At 47.8% G+C, this 17012-nt stretch overlaps 1 protein-coding gene across 2 annotated transcripts in view; it reads right to left on the reverse strand.

The window, feature by feature from the left end:
• PTER (phosphotriesterase related) overlaps window positions 1-17012 on the reverse strand; it is a 367105-nt gene that overhangs the window by 63748 nt on the left and 286345 nt on the right. For both annotated transcript variants that reach the window (XM_069648356.1, XM_069648357.1), the window contains one exon: window positions 10899-11039. In XM_069648356.1, the coding sequence (XP_069504457.1) occupies window positions 10899-11039 (141 nt within the window). The remainder of the gene's footprint in view (window positions 1-10898; window positions 11040-17012) is intronic.

Here is a 17012-nt window from a genome sequence, read left to right on the forward strand (position 1 = left end):
CAGCAGGCCCCCACCCATGTCCCCCAGCACCCCCACCCCCCAGCAGTGAGTCACCTGCCAGCAGGCCCCCACTCATGTCCCACTCATGTCCCCCAGCACCCCCACCCCCCAGCAGTGAGGGTCACCTGCCAGCAGGACCCCACTCATGTCCCCCAGCACCCCCACCCCCCAGCAGTGAGGGGCACCTGCCAGCAGGCCCCCACTCATGTCTCACTCATGTCCCCCAGCACTCCCACCCCCCAGCAGTGAGGGTCACCTGCCAGCAGGCCCCCACTCATGTCCCCCAGTACCCCCACACCCCAGCAGTGAGGTCACCTGCCAGCAGGCCCCCACTCATGTCCCCCCTCTACATGAAATAAAGATGCACAATCATGGCCCACTTCTACACCAAAATACCACAGCACGCCACCCCATTACTGAGATGCAATGATTTCCCAATCAAACCCACACTGACATGCCCATCTCAAGACACAAACCAAAAGTCAACTATGTACATCAACACATGTCCGTCACACACACACACTTGTTGGCATTGATTGTGTAAACCCACATTTTCACATGCATTAACCCAATGAGCAAATCCCACACATGGAACTAAAATATGAAAATTTATTATTTACAAAAATAAATCAATAAAATGAAAGCATAACAAAATAGCAAACATGAAATGAAAAGCATGTGCAAAAGAAGAGTAAATGAAAAGTATAACCAATACAAAGAAATCCAAAAGAAAATAGTCCAAATTCTCCCTCCACCAACGCAAATCCAAAGGAAACGTAAAAATAAATCCATTGATCCATGGTGAAATCAAAAGAAAAAGTTCAAAATAATCCATTGTCCAACTATGTACAATCCATTGTCCAAACGAAAAATCCATTAATCCATGTACAAAATCAAAATCAATCCAAAGTCCAACTATGTACAATCAAATTTCCAAGGGTCCATGAGCCCAACGAAACAAATGAAACCTATCTAATAAACTACCTAACAAAAAAAATATTTACAAAAGTGTGGGGCATAGTCCATAAGCCCCAAAATAAAGAAAGAAAAGGAAACCTAACACTATAAACTATTTACAATGGCGATGGGCAAGTCCTGTGGCTCACTCAGTGATGTTTTCGGTCAGGGCATCATCGAACTCCATGTCTATTTGCTGGAGGCGAGCCTCTGTCCTGGCCCCGAGGTCTCGCAGGGAGGCACTCATGGCCTGTTCCAACTCCCTGCGAGTCGCCTCGAGGCACTCTGCTGGCCTTAACGCCCGACGCATGGAGAACTCCGCCCTGACCATGGTGAGTCGCGCCTCTTCCGCCTGCCGCTGCTCCGCACCGATACACTGGCCCAACCGCAGCCACACAGAAGACACATCCATTCCAGGGTTCTCCTGCCCTCTGGCCGATGCCTGCCCCCCTGATGTCGATGGCCCCGAGCCATCATTGCTCCCACCTAGAGCCTGCTCCTGCTGCGGTTGCTGCTGCTGCTGTCCATGTGCCCTGTCCGGTGATGCCTGCACATCCTCCATCAGCTGGTCTCCAGTTGTGGTGTCCAACCCTGCTCGACCGCTGACTCCCGACTGTGGCAGGGATGGGATCTCCACCAAGCTGGCTGTCTTGGTCAGGCCAGGTCCACAGGGGGCCCTGGTGGAATCTGGGCCGAAAGACGGCAGGGAGAACGACTGGCGCATAGTCTCCACAGAGGAGGAGAGGTCCGCCAGAGTGTGCGTCACATGTAGGAACCCACCAACCAGGGCCCCTCCCAACAGTGCCACGTCGCGACGCTGCTGTTTGTGATGGCGTGCGTTCTCCGCCCAGGAAGAACACACGTCATCACGAATGTCATGCGGGTGCAACACGACACCAATCAGGACGGAGCCCATACGTTCATTGGACCCCTCGTCCGCAGGTAGTGGAGAGGCAGATGACATGGCACTCTCCCCTACCTGCGGACGGGCCTGGGACGGGGCATCCCATCTGGTGTATGGTGGTGCAGTCACAGGGTCAAGGACAGGGACATGCACAGGCCCCTCCGCGGTGACCTGTGCTGCCTCCTTACCATGGCCCTGGACTGCACCACTTTCACCAGTCGTACTACCCCCACCAGGCCCCATGTGCGCTCAGTAGCGGACTCCTCCTCCTCTGTGGAGACCACCAACCTGGAAGTCTCCGTACCGTCTTCCGCCATTGCAAGCCCGTGTGGGGGCTAACCCGGCCCTTCCACCACAGCCGTAGTGGCAGACGCGGCACCAGCCCCCTCGGTCCCGGATGATGGCAAGTCCTGGGAGGGTGGCTGGGCCTTGCGTCGCCACCCAGTGGAGGCATCCCTGCCGCTTGGCTCCACAGCGCCGTCTCCGCCCTCTTCTTCACTTGACGCTGCGTAGAAGGAGACATAGAACACAAGCATCGGGTTACAGTACAATATTCGACTAGACAGGAAGCAATAACACATGAGTGGCAGTGTCTAACGTCACTTCCATCCTGTCCCTCCACAACACATGGGTGAATGCACACAACGCACATGCATAAACAGGCACGGCGCCTGCAATCAACATCAGCATCCATGTACAAGGGCCTCTATTAATCCAAATGTTGCCTTCAAACTCACATGCATCATGGATCACACTGATCCCATGCACACACATCACCGGAGGGTCATGCATCATGCCTTGTACACCACAGACACATTGGATAGACACAGTGCATACAACAGTGACCGCACTGCATGAGTGAATGTACACATCATCACGGACATGTGTCATGAATCCATGGCGTATCAAAGTCACAGACACACTTCTCAGACACACACACATGTGCACCATACATGTACATAACAGCAGCACCCATCCCTCACACCCCCACCATGTGCAAGAACAGACACTGGCATGCTTTCATGTGTGCATTTGCCATACAGCTCCCCATGTTGCATTGGAATTCATGCACCAACCATGTGGTTCGCACATTACTGGTCTCACATGCATGAACATGATGTCCCTGCACACACACATCCATACATGGCCCATGTCACACATACAGGCAAGTATCAGACTACCAGCACACTGCAACATGCCCTGCTCACACAACAGTGCTTGGCCACTTACCGCTCAACTCCAGACGGGTCTTCCTCCGAAGGATCTGGGCGTGGAGTGCTGGGCATACGTGTTCCAGGATCCTCATCTGGATGTCACTCATGCTGACTCGCACCCCCTCCGCAAGGCGCCGGGTCTTGTGAAGGGTCCTGGACCTGAAGTCCTCCCAGCGCTTCTTGACGTGCTTGATGTCACGGGTTGCCACCCCCTCCGCGTTGATGGCAACCACTACGCTGCCCCAGGACGTGCTCCACCAGAAAACCAACTTCCTTCACACTGAAGCTGGTGGCCCTCTGCCTCTCTGGCTGGGGGTCGCCAGTGGTCTCAGATGGTGTTTGCCCCGACATGGCGAACCCCGAGGCAGGCGTGGGTGGGCAACTGGGCCCTGGGGATGGGCTGTGGAGCGATGGTATCCCAGTCAGGAGTCTTCTGTTCCAGCAGGGGAGGACACAGCAACTGGAACCCTGGCTGATGTGCAGGCACCAAATACCAGGGCACGTGGGCAGCAGGCAGGCAGGCAGCAGCAGATGGCAGGTGGGAGCGTGCTCGGGGCTCTTGGGGGCAGTAATTCGGCCTTCTGGGCAGGAGCGTGGTCTTCTGTGTGTTGTTGCGTGGCCAGCTTGATACGGAGTGATTTGGCACGTGAAAATCTTGCACGTCAGTGTGTAATTCAAGGAAAGGCCCTTTGCGCGTAAGCGCGTCAGCACACGTATGCGGTTTCATTGGACCAAAGGCCCTTAGCGCGTAAGCGCTTCTGTGACGTGACTCGCACGGGCGTTTCCCTCGTGACGTGGGCATAGTGGTTCAGCGCGCATGAAAAACTGCACGTCCGCTTGTGAATGCGTGTAATCCGAGGAAAGGGCCTACGCGCTTAAGTGACGTGCCGCACGCGGGCGTTTCCATCAACATGGGTGCATGTTCATCGTACACTTCCAAAAACTGCACGTCCGAGTGTCAGCTCGTGTAATTGGAGGAAAGGCTCATGTAATTGGAGGAAAGGGCCTTAGCGTGTACACGCGTAAGTGATGCTGTACGTGTGGGCTGCTTTAAAAGGTACGTGTAGGACCCCATTTCCTTTTATGTGCTTTTCGTGGAGAGCGAGTGGGTGAATTCTGCACTTCTTGTCGGTTCACACGCGCTTACTTCACAGCGTTTCAAGTTCGTACTCCCTGTTACCACTGACAGCGTTCATTTTTGTTTTTGGGCCCGTTTCCTCAAACAGCGTTCACTTCTTCTTTTGTCGCGTTTTTCTCACATTCTTTTTCCAGGCAGAAGGTGAGTCGCGCACGCATTTACCAACTGTGCCTGCCCCGTGTGTTGCGTACCCCTTCAGAGGTCATTGTAGGCTGCGTGTAACACGCGTATGCTTATTTTTGTGTTTCTGGGTGCCACAGCATAGTGCAGGTTAATTTTTCCACGCAGGGTCTATGAGGGGTTGCGTGCATGTTACTTTTTGTTTTCGGGGTGCCTGTGCATTGCATGACCCGTCATCTTCCCCCAGGGGTCACAGACAGCCTTGCTAGAGCACTAGGGTACGAATTCCATCTAGTACCCTACCCCTTTCACCCCCAATTGCCCAGGACAATTGTTTACTGCAACTCCCATACGCACAACAACATCAGTGCCATGGTTGGGAGGTGACCAAGCGGTAAGGGAGGCAAAGGTGGCCGACCTCCAAAAGGTGGGTGTGGTAGGCGCGATAGGGGACGTGGCCAGGATTTGCAGGGTGCCCCTAGACCCCCCTGTGTGGAGGACCAATCAGGGACACCCATGCTCCCCCTCCATGGTTGAGGGAAACGTGGCTGACACCATCCCAGCTCAGCCCTTGTTGGACCAGCCCATTGTGGCACCTGACCCGGCACAGGATGACTCCCAGGCTGACTTCCAGGTCAGCAAGTCTAAGCCACGTGTGCCAGTGCAAGTTGGTGTCACCAGGCCACCTGGATCTGGGGCAGCAATATCATCTGCTGCCCCAAGTAGGCAGGGTGGGGAGGCTGCAGGGGCAGCTGCAGCTCTATCCACCCCAGCTCTGAGTTTCCCAGCTGGGACAGTGTCGGTCCTGGTCCATCAAACTGACGTTGCCCCTGCCAACATCACACTTCAGCCACTGCCTGCACCAAGCCCTATGGTCATTGTGCCTTCGCACACTCCCAGTACCCAGTCCACCTGCGCTTTTGCCTCTAATGACCAGAGCGGCGCAAGCCACTCAGACTCTGCTCCACATTTGAAAAAGAGGAAGAAGGGTGCTCTGGCACTACAGGCTGAGACCCCAGACACAGCTACACAGTCCGGCACATCAAGGAAGTCTAGCTTTAATGACTTCGAACTTGATGCACTTGTGACCTATGTGTCGGCACATAGCCGCAAAATGGTGGTGACTGCAGGGTGCAAGACCACACCTGGTCAACGTAGGACACACTGGCAGACCATCGCGGACCGCATAAGTGCCCTTGGATTTGTGAGGTGCACAGCTGATGATTGCTACAAGCGGTGGAATGACCTGAAACGCAGAGCAAAGAACAAGCTGGCCGCAAATCATGCCACTTCTCTGGTGACTGGCGGTGGGTCTCCACCAGAGGACAACAAACTCACTGAACATGAGTCTATTGCTGGGACCTTCGTCACAGAGGAACAGATCCAAGGCGTGGGAGAGCTACCTGATTACGAGGCATTGTCCGGTGAGTACCCATGCATGTGTGTGTAATCCATGTGTATGTTGTTTGGGTGACGGGTTCTGATTGAGTGCCAGGTGAGGGTGTGTACTCCTGAGTGTAATCGGTCACCCATGTGCTTCCCCCAATCCATTCATCTGCCTTTGATTTGGCCATGACAGTATCCCTTCTGCCCACAGTAGCCAATTAGCCCCACATTACTGCTGTTGCACTTGAACTATCATCTTGCAGCAACATTATTCTGATTTTTTCTGTGTTCATTCAGGCTGATTGTTTAGATTATCCCATTTTTCATATGCTTTTTTCATCCCTAATGCCACATATGTGACATGCTTCTGTCATTGTTTACACCCCACATTGTGCCACTTTAGTTACCTGGTTATGTGAATGTTTAAACCATTCAGGGCGAGGGAGTATTGGCCTGCTGAAATTTATTTTAGGGCCTGTTTGCATGTGGAACATGATAGTTGTTTCCTGTCATGTTGAAGTGACCAACCATTGATGTGCACATCTGCCTACAATCACTGTCTAATTGTACACTGGATGTGATGCTGTGCGGCACATGCATATTTTGCAGCACTATTCTACATTAATCTTCTCATCATGTCCATGTGACATGGATGTGTGACAGTACTCATTCACTGACATATCGCTGTAGTTGTCTAATTTACCATGGCTATGCTACATGACATCTGTGTGCTGGCATGTGTCATGTATGTGTATTGGACATGCCACTCACAGGCTGATGTGTGATGCCAGTGCTACACGACATGCTGCAAATGTGTTGCTTTTCCATCTTGGTGTCCTCATTGTCTGTCTTTTTGACTCCCCTGCAGAATCATTGACAGTGCATGCATGCCAGGGTTATAGTCATGTGGGACATGTGTTAACCATGTACAGGATCTCTGTCTTGTCAGGCCTATGTGTGTGCTATGGTGCTCATGCCTGTTTCCATTTCTTGTGTTTCATGTTTTTGCAGGTGACGACGCACTTGATGCTGGTGAGGTTCAGGAGATGGTGCAGACCCAGGAGGATTCTCAGCCACGACCAGGCACCAGTGGGGGACGTGGCGTGTGAAAACACTTTGGTACTGCAGACCATACTGTCGAGGGTGCCTCTGGGTGCAGCTCCCCAGACCTCTATTCAGGTGCTGAGTCAGATGATGAGACTTATGTGCTGTCGCAGGTCAGTGCTTCTGGCAGGGATTCTGTTCTGTCCAACCCACCTGGACCAAGGGTGGAACCCTCTATGGGGATGTCAGTGTTGGTAGGTCTGCCTTTGGCGGTTACGGATGCAGGGTCACACTCCACAGCATCTGATCCTGTTCCTGGGCCAGCAGATCAGAGGGGGAATGCAGTCCTGCAGCCTCAGGCAGTGCCAGCACAGCAAGGTGCAGATCGCCTTGCCCCAAACAGGTGTGGTGCTCGCCGATGCGATGGCCGTGTGCCACCTGGCAATACTGTATGGGAAAACTCCATGTACGGTATGGCAACCCAACAGGCAGCATCAGTAGAAATGATGGCTCAGGCAGTGGAGAGGGTGGCCACTTCCATTATCCCCCCTGAAAGGCAGATGGAGCAACAACAGCAGGCAACAGACTCCATTTGCAAATCACACAGGCAAGACATGTTGGCATCCAACAGGGACCGACGGGCGGCACTGGAGACTCTGTGCGAATCCATATCACTAGAGTCACAGGGCCACATGGAAGCCCTGAGGATGGAACTCCATAACCTCAGGCAGAGTCTGCTTGAACTTGAGGCTTCCCGAAATGTTAGGACAGAACAGCAGCTGGAGCAGCTCACACGTTCACTCTCAGCTGAGCTGCAGGCAACACGTGAGGAGATCCGGGCATCCCGCGAGGCCATGCCTGCAGAAGTGCAGGCAACCCGTGATGTGCTGCATGGGGATCTCTGCACTTTAATCCTCCAGAATCAGACCTTCCAGACCCGCGTGCCCATGGAGGTATTATTTTGTTTGCAACATCCACGCAGGTGGGTGTTGGTGTGCACCCTGTCCTCGAACCTCCTGGGTGGCCTCCCCCTCCCTGGCCCCCACATGGCCATTTTTTTTTTTTTTTTTTTTTTTTACAGTGTGTTGCCTTGTGTGGCTCCCGTGGGCATCCACTGTATTCCGGCTGGGCACATGCAGGCTTGTCCTGAGTTTGGGTTAGATGCCTGGGTTTGTGACGCACACACCCCTCCTGCTTCCCGTTTCCATCGGCTTGCAAACGGTGTGACCAAGTGACATTGACTTACACAGTGACATTGGGCTCCCATGAGCTGTGTGGGCAGTCTGTAGTCAATACTGTGTGTACATCCCTAGTGGGTATTGTTGTTATATTGTACACTGCATGGTGTATTGATATGTGCTTGTGCATCCATGTCTTCCTCCTAATTTGCAGGTTCCTTCCTCATGTCTTCACAAGGCCGTCTCCTTTGGGGATGGAGTTCATGTTGTATGCAGTACACTGACACATTTGCGTGGCAGCAACACTACAGTTGGAAGGGGTCGATGTGCTGGCTTATTCAGGCTGTAAGACTACCACTACTTTGACTTAGCAATGTTTCATGGTGTGTTGCTGTATTGTGTTGGTGGTAAGTATTTGTTCATGTGTGCTGTTTGTTATTGATTACTGGGAGCATATTGTCTGTTGGCAGTTTCCATTTGGGACAGTGCACTTTGTAACAATTGTGTCAGGTCTTGTGCATTGCTTTGTTTGCTTTCACATTGCATGACATGCCATGGTGTGTTGGGTGGCGGAGCTGGGGAGGGGTTGGTTGACATGGCTCTATTTTCATGTTGTATTTTGCAAGGGGATAGTCATTCATGCAGCATAAATATGTGTTTTTTTGTGACACAGCATTGGTTGTCTTTCGGCAGGTAGGGACGCACACAATGTAACAATTCCAGGTGACCAATCTCAGACTGGTATGGTTGTGACAGTTGACTGTCCCTTATGTCATCATCATTGATTGTCAGCTAGTATGTGCCAGGGCTGTGTGCACTCCACAGGGGTGTAATTTTAGGTGAAGTAATTAGCCACCAGCTGCGTAGGGCTGCCTCACCACGTGCCCTTTCCCCTCCCATGCGCAGCGGCCGTGCTTGTGGTTGGGGATGTGGGGGCACCACCATGTCCATGGGCAGGCCCTGGCGTGTTGCAACGTTGTGCAGGACACATGCTGCCACTATGATCCTGCACACTACTGGGGGCGTGTATAGCAGCTGCCCACCAGAGCGGTCAAGGGAGCGAAACCGAGACTTGAGCACTCCGAATGTGCGCTCCACTATGCCCTGGGTTGCAATATGGGCTGTGTTGTATCTTACCTCGGGTGGTGTGGTGGGGTTCCGAATTGGCATCATCATGTGGGTGCTCAGTGGGTAGGCACTGTCCCCTGGGGAGGTTATGATGGGTATCATTAGTGAGGTTGTGACATTACTCAGTATTTGACATGCATGCATGTGCAGGGGCATTTATACTCACCAAGCAGCCATGTATCGCCATGCCGCCCAGCTTCTAGGTCCCGGTTTAGGGTTGACATTCTGTAAATGAAACTGTCATGGGTGGACCCTGGATGGTTGGCCTATACTGAGGTGATGATTCCCTTGGCATCACATACTACCTACACGCTGATGGAATGCCAGTGCTTGCGGTTTCTGTAGATGTGCTCAGTTGCCCTGGGAGGACGTAGAGCCACATGGGTGCAGTCAATGGCACCTAGCACTTTGGGGAAGTGTGCCACCCCGTAAAAATCCTGGACGACAGCCTGCCTTTCTGCAGGTGTTCTGGGCAGGTATATGTGCCTGCGGACTGATGGGCATGCAGTCATGATGGCCAACACCTGCTGCAGGCAGCATGACTGCGTGGCCTGTGAGACCCCCCCACTATGGCAGTAGTCCGCTGAAATGAACCAGTGGCCAAGAAGTGCAGTACATTGAGCACCTTTTCCAAGGGGCTCAGTGCTTGGGAGCACAGGGTGGGTGATTTGAGGTCATCCTCCCACTCACTCACCAGGTCGAGTATTATGTGAGGTGGAAACCTGTACCTCCCATACACCTGGTCATCAGGCATCCCAAAAAGGCTGGTTCTGGGTGTAAAAATTCTGGGCCTGACTATCCTCATCCTCCTCCTGCGGTATCCCACGACCACTGCTGCGAGGAACGGTATATTCATCTTGGTGTCTGAGCTTGTTTGTTGTTTGCGCGCACTTTTATGCTGAGCGGTTCCATGTACGCCTGCTTCCTGCTGTCGTACGTGTTTCCGGATTAGCGTGTCTTTTTTGGCGCACTCGTTAGCCCGTTCGATTCCATGAATACGTGTTGTAGGCACATGTGTGGGCGTTCCGCGCATTTGCCTCCTGTACTTCCCCTGTGACGCCCACATTTTCACACGTTGTTCCCCATTCCGCGTGTTACACGCCCTGTGTTACGCCTACTTTTGTTGTGTGCGCTTCGCTATGTGCGCTTTCGCTGTGCACGTAGCGCACGCTGTTTGAAGACGTGTGCGCCAGCGTGCGCCACACAGGATTTTAGCACGCATCCATGGATTTACACGCGCACGGACTTCCATGAACAGCTGTGCGTGAGTTTCGCTGTGATTTTCGCACTTGTGCTGTGATTTGCATGCTTTTGCGCGCTTACGCAGGAATTTTCAGCGCACAAAATTCCATGAATAGGCCTGTTAATGTTGTAGCACATTGGTTGAGAGACATTAGATCGAGATCCATTTCTATTAAAAGTAAATTTGCGGCACATAAATCAGAAACGAGGACCTTCCATTCAGAATTTGCATCGTCTTTGCCCATATCGTTTCCACGTGCCATTGACTTATTTATAGGAAATCATACGTATTAAGTAAAGAAAGGTACAACGTTCATTCAGAGTGTTTTGCCACCGATTTCTGGCCGAAAAACATAATAGAAAAATATGGGGTAGTGAGGGGGTAAAAGGATATAAGGGATAGGGGGGAATAGGCAATAAATAACTGTGTGGCAGGGAGTTGGGGGGCACCCCCCAAATTAAAAAAACTCTATTAAAAAAAACCTGGTGCTGGTATGACATAGGACCCAAAGGAACACATCTCAATCACTGGTTTATAGCCAACAGAACATGTGAGGGTACTCGGGGAATCCACATTTTAGAAGTACCTGTTGATTCTGTCATTGTCACAGGGCATATCCACATTTGGGTTGAAGTGGTAATTCAGCATTTCCGTCCCGAAAAGATCATACTCCAGGTAACAGCCCAGTTTAGCAAACTCAAGAAGCTTTTTCTCATCCAATATTGTTCTAAAATGATAAATATAGTCACAGATTAAAACATAGACTTCGGTTGAATGGTGGTGTAGATAATGGAGCATGAGAAATACAGGAATGTACAATGTTTGTATTTTTTTATTATACCTCACTAGTAGTAATATGATTTATTGAGCGCAAACTTATTACCAGTTCAAGGCTAGTTTCAAGCTGCTAGGCAACACATCAAACAGAACGAATAAATATTACAGTATATAAAATGGCATGGGTTACAGTGCCCTCCAATTTATGGCGTTTTGGGGATAATGGAGGATATAGAAGCGTAAGTGACATGGTTTAGCAAGTGGCTGTGTGAGTGGTAGCAGTCTTATTTTAATGAGCGAAAATTGTTCTGACATTTTCGACCGTAGCTGTTCACTAACGGAAACCTGGATAATGACGGCTGAACACTTTGGGGGTCATTCCGAGTTGAGTGGTAGCCATGGTGCTATTAGCACCATGGCTGCCCCCCAAACCAGGTCTGGGTCTGGTATGGTTAAATGGGGACTTACCAGGTCATTCCGACCGTGGAGGACCCGGTAAATCCCTATTTAACCAACCATTCCCCATTCATGGGGAAGGCTCTAATAACGGGCCTGCGAGTAGCAGGCCAGTTATTAGCGCCCTGGTCCTTTAGTGGGACCCGTAAAGGATGTGTGGTCAGACCACATGTTCTTTGCGGCTCCCTCTAAGGGACCTCGGAATTGGGTGGTAAGGTTTTACCAGCACCGGTCTCCTTACCGGTGTCCTTTATCCCTTACCGCCCAACTCGGAATGAGGCCCTTTGTCACCAACACTGAAATGTGCTCTTATTTGGAGGATCAGGCAGGGTGCCCTACTGCTGCTTTGGGAGAAATGTTATTTAGCGTAAATAAGCTCTGTCAACTGAGGTACAGTAAGAGTGCAGCATGAACAAGACATCCCTTTGTGATAAATCTTTTTATGAATTAAAGGCAACCAACCTGGGACTGGACTATCCAATATTGGTGCAAGAGTGATTTACACATGTTATTTTTTATTTGTATTTATTATTATTAATGTGGTGAGTTCATTCCGAACTTTACACAATAGTAATACAAACGAAAATGTCATATATACACAATCAATTCCTTCACAAAACGACATATTTTATCTCATACATTAGAGTTTTCAAAATAATCAATATTAATCAGATAATTTATATCCCATCCTAAAATTATTACTAAAATTATTATTTTATGTATTTATTTTAATGTGTATAAAACGCGACACGCCCATAGGCCTCACAGTGCACACTTAAGACAAGACAGGACGAACACCAAAAGAAGAAGGAGCAGAAGGATCATCAGCGGATAAAACAAGCAATAAGAGGACAAGTCACAGATTAATCTGGATTAAAGTTAAACAGATGGGTTTTTATATCCTTCTTAAAAGAAGGTAGATTGACAACAAGGCGTATAGGAGTAGAAAGAAGATTCCATTGTAGGGGAGCCTGGACGTCGAAAGAGGTCCCTCTAAAGCAAGCCTGTTTGCATCTAGGCCAAATGAAGGTAGGCGCTGTAGAGGAACGGAGGTTCCTTGTGTTGGTATAAGGCTTAACACGATTGGTGAGATAATCTGGCCGTTTTTAGAATGGCATTTGAAGGCCAGGGTCAGGATCTTATGTGTGATCCTATGCTTAATCGGTAGCCAATGCAAGGCTCTCCTGGCGTCAGAGACATGCGCACGCCGAGACAGGGCTTGAATTGCTCGAACAGCATTATTCTGGGTCACCTGCAGGGCCTGAATGCTGAGAACTGTAGCACCTGCCTGCACGCTGTTACAGTCATCCAGTCTTGAATTGACAAGTGCTGTGGCAAGCAGAGCACAATTCTCAACAGTAAGGAAGGACAAATGTCATTTATACGTTTGTTGATGAGACCACATGAAGATGAATGTAAGAGACGTGGTCACATAGAAAGTTTCTCGTCAAGAATCACCCCCAAGGACTCGACTTTCTTGGAGACAGCAATGATATTGCCCGCAATGCAAAAGCTAGAGCATTCAGGAGCTAATTTGTTCAAGCGTGCTTTAGAGGCAACAATCAAGAGTTCCATTTTGTTGAACTTAAGTGCTAATGAATTGCGTGCCATCCATGCCTTAATAGCATTACAGATGTTGTTTATGGCAATCAGCTCTTGCTCATATTGACCACTAAGCTTGAGAACGACCCGAGTGTCATCAGCATAATTTGTATACCGGGCACCTAGGGCATCTAACAAATCAAGAAAAGGCTGAATATAAAAGTTTAACAGAATAGGGGACAAGCAAGAGCCCTGTGGTACACCACATGTTTGGATAACAGGCTTAGAGTGCTCCTCACCAACTGATACCTTCACAGTCCGGGGTCCTAAAAAGGAGGATCTCCAACTGGAGGCTTGAGTGGAACAATGGGTCACCTCCCAGAATCACGACACTAGTAAAGAGAGGTCCACCAGATCGAAGGCCGCAGAAAGGTCCAGAAGCATTAGCTAATATTCATTAAAATATAACTAATCTTTACAATTCCTGCTAAAATCATCACTGCATCTTTGCACAGTCCAGGTGATGAGTCAGCAGCAAAAGTGATTTGCACATGTGCAAAAGGAAGTGCAGTGTCTTGCAGGGGCCCAGAGCCATTTGTGTGTTTGTGCAAACATATTGTAATCTGGCCTGGAAGTACATTTTTAGAACTATCTACAAAATAGGTGTACTTCCACTTTCTTAATAAAGGAAGATGAGCAACAAGATATCAAAGAGCAATTGAGGGTTTAACAAAGTTTTAAGGTGTAAAGTGAAGCCATGACGTGCATGAGCTTATGGCCCTTTGGAACGTGCATAGAATGGATAAGATAACATCAGAGTAATTCTGAGTGCGAATAACAGTACCAACTCAGGTAGATGGCAATGTACTGTTTTTATTAACAATTATATAAAACAGGGACGTCACAACGAAATTCAACGGACATAAGCTCCGTCTCTCAATGATCTTTACACAAAATATGTTTTTTCTATGAAAAATACGTCAAGTGACATCATACTATGTGGCAATAGTGAAAAACCTATCAAGGGTTGGGACTGGTTAAGGAAGATATCTACAAATACTTTTCTATAGCAGCTAGGTTTGTTATTGGCTGTTCATTATCAGGTGGACAACGTATGGCTACCTCTACAAACATTAAGAAAATGGGCAAAAACACGGGGCACACCTATAATTTAACAAAAGAGTTCAGGGAATTTTAGAATAACCTTTATAGAATTAGAGATAGCTTGAGGTGCGGGGAAGAAAAGACTCAACCTTGGCAACTAGGTTGGAAAAATGGAGGACAAAAAGTGGTTGATCCTAAACGATTTAGGAACTCCCGTCCCCCGCACACTGTCTGATATCTGCAAAGCAGATCAAAAATGTTCGTGTTTTTTTGTTATACTGAATTTCATAACACACAGTTCAATAGACAATTAAATAGGTGGAGCAGTCACAATGAATAACAAGCTCACAAAATGTATATAGACAACAAACATAATATTTATTGTACAATATCTTTGGGCCCGACGCGTTTCGAGTATAGACTCTTCTTCAGGGGCAAAAACATATTTCACAATTCATAATTCAATTTCTAGAAAAAAGTAGAGAAGGTACAACTTAGTATTTTGCATATAATTCATACAAACTTTCAAAACATTAAATCATAGATATGATTTGAAACATTGTCAAGAGATCTCTGGGATAGTACCTAATAACTCAGTTTAGTATAAGTCCAGTCAGATAAGTGGTATCTCTAACCAACACGAGAAGGTTAAATGATAAGTGGGCAACTGAAAAACTACTCTATTTTCAAAAAAACAAACAAAACACTTAAAAAAATAATTAAAAAATCTAAAAAAATGTACATTATTATCTACAATTATGGCATAATCCATGCATATCGGTAGTGTGCCACTTACCAACTATGGAGTAGGCATAGTTGCAAAAACATCTAGGGTGTCCATGGATGGCGGGTGCTTTAGGGAGGTAGTTTGTGTGGGAAACTAATTGTGGATACATAAACTATATGTATCCACAATTAGTTTCCCACAAGGATTCCGGCTAGCAGTACGTGGACTGAGTAAGAAAGGGGTAAGCAGTACGCGCTAGTACATAGATCTGTATATAATTAAGAGAAAGAAAAAGAATAGTAGGAGATAAATAATAGTAAATAAGTTCCAGGTCTCAAGAGTGTCAATGGACCCATAGGTCACTTACTAGATACAATGTGAATCCTTCAGCGAGCGAATCGTGGCGAACATCATCCCGAACAAGTAGGATGTTGTTCGTTCATGATTCTGCTCATTATGTACTGAGAGTACTGCTGACGTATGAGTGAGCATGCGTGGTAGCAGAACGATCGCTACGCATGCGTTAGCAAGAAGTTGCAGGTAATTAGTGCGCGTCATGTGTCTGACGACACGGAGAACCTGACGTCAGAACAACTTGAAAACAAAGGAAAGCGCGCATGCGTGTGACTAGTGTGTGGCAAAAAACCACCTGAAAGTTACTGTCTATTTTGTAGTAGGCAAGTAAGTGGCCATGATCCATGAAAAGTAATGAAAATTTAGAGAGGAAGAACGCGGACCAGACAAAGTGGTTTTTTGAAGGAAAAGATGGTTAAGTCAGACCGTCCTCTGCTAGTCAGTAACTCATTCAGTACATTGATATAATTCAACACAAATGATATTATAGGCATTGATATAATGTACATATAGCTCCATATTTTGCAGAATTTACCATCAGAATGCTGACATACATTGCGTAATAATATGACATAGTTTTTCAAAAGGTGACTTTACAATCATTTGAGTACCCCTAAAAACTTAAAAAAGGAGGATGTTGTGGTGTCAAACCAATCCTTAATACCATATATATTTCTTTTGAAAAATTACATTTCAACCATATGTGCACATGTAAACACAATGAAACCACCTTCATGGAAAATTCATAGGTCACAGAGTGAAAATGTGGTTTATAACCAAGAAATGGTCAATGTGGTCTTCATAAATAGGGGCCGAGGTAGTAGTCTTTGTTCATGCCAAGAGGGGCAAGTGAATCAAGGCAGTGTATCCAATGGAGTTCTCTCTCGGATAGTAGTTTTTGTAAGTCCCCACCTCTGGAAAGTGGATGTATTACTTTGAGTATTAGCATTCTCATTTGTGCCACTGTATGTTGATGATCTCTGAAATGTCTATACACTGGGGATTTGAGGTTTTTGGTTTGGATATTTGACTTATGTTCAGTCCAACGTTCCTTGGCTTTCCAGGTGGATTTCCCTACGTAGTATTTTCCACAGGGACAACGCAGAGCATAAATCACGTTTTTAGAATCACAAGTAGCAAATTGTTTTAGTGGAATTTTCTTCCCTGTGTTTCCATGTCGAATGTGGTCTCCTTTAATCACATTTGAACAGTGTTGGCAATTTAGGCACGGGTAAGTTCCTTTTTTAGGTTTGGCCAAAAAGGTTTGGTTGTCTGTTTTTCGTTTTTCTGCTCTGATCAGACTGTCACGAAAGTTTTTGCCCCTCTTGTACGCAAGCATCGGGGGTTCTGGAAAAAGTCGGTTCAGTTGTGGGTCTGTTTTAATTATATCCCAATTCTTGTGGATTATCCGTTTGACCTGAAAACTTTGGCTAGAGTATTTTAATGAATGAATAAGATTCCTGTTTTCATTTCTGGTCTTAGGATCCAGTAGGTTTTCACAACTTTGTGCTTCTGTTCTGAGTATTGCTTTGTTGATCAAATTTTCTGGAAATTTTCTGTCTTTGAACCTTGCTTTCATAGTGGAATATTCATCCTGTAGTCTGTCAACCTCTGAAGTTATTCGCTTGAACCTGAGGAGTTGCCTGTATGGTAAATTTTCTTTCAGGTGTTTAGGATGAAAACTTTGAAAGTGTAAGGTACTGTTCACATCAGTGGGTTTCCTGTATAACTGTGTTCTGA

This window comes from Ambystoma mexicanum, chromosome 2q (genome assembly GCF_040938575.1).
Source record: "Ambystoma mexicanum isolate Mex_15411 chromosome 2q, UKY_AmexF1_1, whole genome shotgun sequence".
Lineage (NCBI taxonomy): Eukaryota > Metazoa > Chordata > Amphibia > Caudata > Ambystomatidae > Ambystoma > Ambystoma mexicanum.